Consider the following 6,229-nt stretch of genomic DNA (forward strand, 5'->3'; position numbering starts at 1 on the left):
CTTCATCAAAAATTACCACCAAATTATAATATAAATCCTTTCCAAAAATTTCCAAATTCATTCTTAACCTTCCTTATTTCCACTCACATTTCCATCTCTAAATTTCAACTCCTCTCTAAATTCTCTTTTCCAAAACACAATCTCCACTCCAAACTCCTCCACAAAATAGAACAATTCCACATTCTTTCTTAATTTTTTTCTCTCCTTTGCAAAATCACAATTTCAACTCTAACAATCTCAAATTCTCTCTACTTCCTAACAAATAATTCATAATAGCCCTTTACCAAGAGTTTTCACCCAACACTACAAACATGACAAATCCATCAACCATGTTCAACATCACAACCAAAGAAAACTCAATATCAAACAAACTTCAAGTTTAACACAAACTCAAAGATTAAATTCAATTCCAATCAACCTATTTATTCCAAAATCAACTTCATAACCCACACAACTATCTCTAAACCTGCAGCAGCCACCAAAAACAAGCAAAAATATCCAGAAAAATCAAACAAGAACCCAAGAATTCGAGAGTTACTGTTCACGGTACTGTTCACAGTCTCAAACACCTTCAAATCTTACTCCACAGCCCAAAACAAGCTGCAACAAGGTTAGGAACTCATTCAGCAACTCACCAACAACCAAAACCCAAAGAAATTTGACCGGAAATCGCCGGAAAACTGAGATCAAAGCAAAAATCCATTTTTTTCCATTTCTGCAATTCTCCTCATATCTCCAAAACCAAAGCTACCCAAGGTGAAATACTTACATAGCTAGAAGGAGAAGGAAGAGAGGATCACGCCGTGCCCAAGCTTTCGTCCTGGGGTGGCCGGACGGCGACGGAATAGCCGGAGAGAGGGAGAGCAGCGACGGAGAAAAAAAAGAAAAAGGAGGGGGCTCGGGTTCGTCCCGTTCTCTCCTTCTATTTTTTTTTTTTTGATTCCTTTACTTTCTCTCTCTTCCCATCTGTTTTTTTTAAGCCCTCCTTACCACATATAGTAGCTCACAAAAAGAAAATCATGCCAAAAATAGAAATTTCTATTTTTGGTCATAGCTTTTCCGATATAAATCCAATTTAAACAAACTACGTGTCCACGAACTCGATTTTTCGTATTCTACGACAATCTCAAATAAATTTCCTATTTTACCGGACTAAAGAAAAAGTAATTTCTCAGTCAACCACGGTAAAAAGTAACTAGTAGGTACGGGGCATTACAATCTCCCCTCCTTATAAAAATTTCGTCCTCGAAATTGTACCTGTCAAGGAAAAAGATGTGGATACTGTTGCCTCATTTGATCCTCAGGTTCCCAAGTAGCTTCTTCAATCAGGTGATTCCTCCACAATACCTTAACCAAAGGTATAACCTTACTTCGGAGTACTTGCTCACGACTATCAAGGATTTGTACTGGTTCTTCTTCATATGTTAGATCTTCTGTAAGTGTAATCGGTTGAGCTGGTAACACATGTGAAGGATCAGTGATGTACTTGCGAAGCATGGAGACATGGAAAACATCATGTACTTGAGATAGTTGTGGAGGTAAAGCCAAGCGATAAGCAACAAGACCAATTCGTTCCACAATCTCATAAGGACCAATATACCTCGGACTTAGTTTCCCTTGTTTACCAAACCTTACCACACCCTTCCAAGGAGATAACTTCAGAAATACCCAATCACCAACTTGAAATTCAAGATGCTTCCTATGTTTATCTGCGTAGCTCTTCTGTCTGCTTTGGGCCGTCTTAAGTCTCTCTCTGATCACCTTAACTTTATCTGTTGTGATTTCAATAATCTCAGGACCAATAAGTTGTCTTTCTCCCACTTCATCCCAACACAAGGGGTCCTACACTGTTTCCCATACAAAGCTTCGTAGGGGGCCATACCAATACTCGAATGGTAACTGTTGTTATATGCAAACTCCATCAAAGCCAAGTGCTTATCCCAACTTCCTTTAAATTGTAGAGAACAAGCCCTCAACATATCCTCCAAAGTCTGTATAGTCCGCTCAGATTGTCCATCAGTTTGAGGATGGAAGGCAATGCTAAATTGTAATTCTGTTCCCATAAATTTGTGAACCTTCCTCCAAAACTTTGATGTGAATCGAGCATCACGATCAGAAACAATGGACTCGGGAACACCATGAAGCTTTACAATTTCGTCCACATACAACTTTGCCAGTTTATCCAAACTAAAGGTTTCTTTAACCGCCAGAAAATGAGCTGATTTGGTGAGTCGATCTACAATCACCCAAATACCATCATTACCATCCTGCGTACGAGGTAACTTGTAAATAAAATCCATGGTGAGATGATCCCATTTCCATTCCAGAATTGGCAAAGGTTGCAACAACCCCGATGGTTTTTGCCTTTCCGCTTTCACTTGCTGGCACACTAGACATTTACTCACAAAAGCTGCAATTTCTCTTTTCATGTTTGGCCACCAATAGTACTCTTTAAGAGTCCGATACATTTTTGTACCACCAGGATGCAGGGCATACGCAGAGTTATGAGCTTCATCAAGTATTTCTCGTTTAAGTGCTTCAACGTTAGGAACACAAAGTCTCTTCCCAAACATCAATGTCCCATCTCTTCGAATAGAAAACTCCAGTTGCCAACCACCACGAACACCTTCTTTAATCCCTTCAATTCTTGGATCAAGAGGCTGGTTTTCCCGTATTTTATCAATGAATACTGGTCTCACATGAAAACTAGCCACCAGAGTACCAATCTCATCAACCGATAACTCAACCCCCGTAGACCTCAACTCTGACAATAGGGGTACTCGAGTGGCCCTTAAATATGACAAGGTCACAGATGGGTTCCTACTAAGTGCATCCGCCACCACATTTGCTTTACCGGGGTGATACTCAATGGTACAATCATAATCTTCAATCAACTCCATCCATCTTCGTTGTCTTAAATTTAAATTCGGTTATGTAAACACATACTTGAGGCTTTTATGGTCAGTGAAGATCTGACATCTGGCTCCATACAGATAATGCCTCCACAACTTAAGAGCAAGTACAATAGCTGCCAATTCTAAGTCATGTGTGGGATAATTCAACTCATGTGGCTTCAACTGTCTAGAAGCATAAGCAATCACATTACCATGTTGCATTAGAACACAGCCTAAGCCTTGTCTAGAGGCATCACTGTAAATTACATACTCCCCACTATCATCAGGCAAGGATAGAATTGGAGCACTAGTCAGCCGACTCTTAAGTTCTTGAAAGCTCTGCTCACAATTCTCAGACCAAACAAATCTGACACCTTTTCTCGTTAACTTAGTAAGAGGAGCGGCAATTCTAGAAAAGTTTTGCACAAAACGTCGATAGTAACCAGCAAGACCCAAGAAACTACGAATTCCCGTTACATTGGTAGGTCTTTCCCAATTCAACACTGCTTCTACTTTTTGGGGATCAACACTAACACCAGCAGCTGTAATGACGTGACCCAAGAATGTCACTTGGTCAAGCCAAAACTCACACTTACTGAATTTAGCATACAATTGGTGTAGCCGCAGAGTCTCCAACACAATATTCAAGTGCTCCGCATGCAACTCTTCACTCTTAGAATAAACCAATATGTCATCAATAAACACAATCACAAAGCGGTCAAGATATGGGCGAAACACCCTGTTCATGAGATCCATGAAAGCAGCGGGTGCATTAGTCAACCCAAAAGGCATAACAAGGAACTCATAATGACCATAACGTGATCGAAAAGCAGTTTTGGCTACATCCTCCTCTTTAATCCGTAACTGATGATAACCAGACCTCAAATCAATCTTTGAGAAAACTTTAGCACCCCTCAACTGGTCAAACAAATCATCAATGCGGGGTAAGGGATATTTATTCCTTATAGTCACCCTGTTTAGTTTCCGGTAATCAATACAAAGCCTCAAAGTACCATCTTTCTTCTTCACAAACAACACAGGTGCACCCCAGGGAGATACACTAGGTCGTATAAATCCCTTATCCGTTAACTCCTGCAATTGTACATACAACTCCTTCAGTTCCGCCGGTGCCATTCTATAAGGTGCTTGAGAGATGGGTGTTGTACCTGGAAGTAAATCAATGGTAAAGTCTATCTCTCGCACCGGGGGCAATCCAGGCAATTCTTCTGGAAATACATCTGGATAGTCACCAACAATAGGAATTTGGCTAAGATCCATAACTTCGGCATTTGAATTCACCACATGTGCCAAATAAGCTTGGCAACCCTTACTCAACATCTTCTTAGCAGTTAAAGCTGAGATCATGCAAGATGGGAGAACCTCCCGTTCACCATAAAAGGTGACAACTGGCTTACCCGGACTCCGAAATAATACAGTACTACAAAAGCAATCCACTAAGGCATGATGCATCCGTAGGAAATCCATCCCAAGGATTACATCAAACTCCACTAACTCAAATGGAATCAAGTCCGCCTCTAAGCAAACTCCTTCTACAAACACTCCACAAAAACGATGTACCCATTCAATTCTATGTCTTTCCCCCGATGGTAGAACAACATGCCACTCTCCGAGTAGGAGAGATGGGGGCACATTAGCAAAGAAAGAAAACCTCTTAGACATAAAGGAGTGAGAGGCTCCGGGATCAATCAAAATGAAAGCTGGTTGACCAAAAACAATTAACATACCCATAATGACGTTCGGTGCAGTGCGACCCTCCTGCTGGGTCATAGCATGAAGACGGGCCTGGGTCACTGGACGCCCTCTCTGTCCACGACCCGGCTGAGTGCTGTTCCTGCCTGACAAACTGCCATGAGAACCCGAACTAGTAGCACCCATAGAGGTCTGACCCATACTCTGACTAGTAGTAGTGAAGACTCCCTGGGTCAACTGAGGGCATTCTCTCCTGTAGTGACCCCACTGGCCACACTGGTAACAAGTCCCCACACCTGCCAGACACGGACCTGCATGGTGTCTACCACAAGTAGCACACTGGGGATAGTCTCTCGGAATCGCCTGTCTACCAAAGCCTCCACTCGAACTAGCAGTGCCACCCCTGGACTGTCTCCTACCTGTCTGCCCAGGCCTCCTGAAGCGTCCCCTGAAACGCTGACGAGAGCTAGAATCTGAACTGCTCGGTCTACTGCTTGATGACGATGCAGAACCCGAACTAAAGGCAATTCTCTTAGATGGCCCCTGACTGGGACCGCCAATCTCCAAAGGTCGGGAACCGTCCAGATATCTAGCCTCACACCTCATAGCAGCCTCCACAGCTAACTTAAAAGTCGGATAATCGTGAGGCGCCAACCAATCTCGATATACAGGTAGGAGACCATTGATAAACTGATCAACCTTCAACTTTTCTGTCGCCACCAACTCAGGGGCAAACCGAGAGAAAGCAATGAAACGCTCCTCATACTGTAACACGGTCATCTCTTCAGTCTGCTTCAACTGCATGAACTCAAATCGGAGACGATGCTGGGATGCCTGATTATAGTACCGATTTGAGAACTCCGTTTTGAACTCTTCCCAAGTCATGGTAGTTGGGTCAAAACCCATATTCCTGGTACCCTGCCACCAAAGCCATGCATCCCCATCTAGGAGGTCAATAGCCAAAGGAACCCTCCTAGTAGCTGGACAACCCAAGGACTCAAATACTCTCTCCATGCGGGTAATCCAGTCTCCTGCTACGGACTCCGTAGGAGCACTAGAGAAAGTATACGCCCCATGGCGTCTGGCACGCTCCACAGTATAGTCAGTCCTAGGATTGGGGAGAGCCGCTGCAAAACGCTCAAACAACCGCTCCACGGTCCGTAACAACCCACGAGGAACATGCTCATCATCACCCTCACTAGCGGGTGAATGGTTCCTGCCAGCACGAGATCTGCGTCCGGGTCTCATTCCACCTGAAATTCCCATAACTGAGTTACACCAAGATATTTATACCAACAACAACTATCTTACATACTTGATTGGTACGTCAGCACCGAAGAGTATATGATGGGGAACCGCTGCAGTCGGGCCATCACTCGGGAGGTACTGAATACTATCAAGCATGTAAGACAACTATAAGAAGATATCGGCCACAGAATCTAATAACCTAGTGCTCTGATACCAACTGACAGGACCCGACCCAGGAATCACCCCAATTACCTGGATACGAGCCTGCGGGGCCCACATTAAGCGAAATCCTACCGAAAATTCGGCAGAACCTCCCCTAAATATGGGCTACCCAAAAATTTCACAAACCTGGATATGATTACAACATTAACTTCTAC

The 6,229-nt window shown here is 43.3% G+C and overlaps 1 protein-coding gene across 1 annotated transcript; it reads right to left on the reverse strand.

The window, feature by feature from the left end:
- Positions 1 to 4,702: 4,702 nt before the first annotated feature.
- On the reverse strand, positions 4,703 to 5,870 carry LOC121052325. Its single transcript, XM_040517062.1, has 2 exons — positions 4,916 to 5,870; positions 4,703 to 4,758 (listed from the first exon to the last, which is right to left on the reverse strand). The coding sequence occupies exons 1-2, from the start codon at positions 5,868 to 5,870 to the stop codon at positions 4,703 to 4,705; spliced, it is 1,011 nt and encodes a 336-aa protein (XP_040372996.1).
- Between the last annotated feature and the right edge of the window lie 359 nt (positions 5,871 to 6,229).

The sequence above is a fragment of the Rosa chinensis genome, chromosome 3 (assembly GCF_002994745.2).
Source record: "Rosa chinensis cultivar Old Blush chromosome 3, RchiOBHm-V2, whole genome shotgun sequence".
In the NCBI taxonomy this organism is placed as follows: Eukaryota; Viridiplantae; Streptophyta; class Magnoliopsida; order Rosales; family Rosaceae; genus Rosa; species Rosa chinensis.

Coding starts and splice junctions, on each gene's coding strand:
- LOC121052325 (XM_040517062.1), bottom strand. CDS start 5,870: ATGGGAATTTCAGGTGGAATGAGACCCGGACGCAGATCTCGTGCTGGC. Junction 4,759..4,915: donor TTGTGGTAGACACCATGCAG/GTCCGTGTCTGG, acceptor TTCTCATGGCAG/TTTGTCAGGCAGGAACAGCA.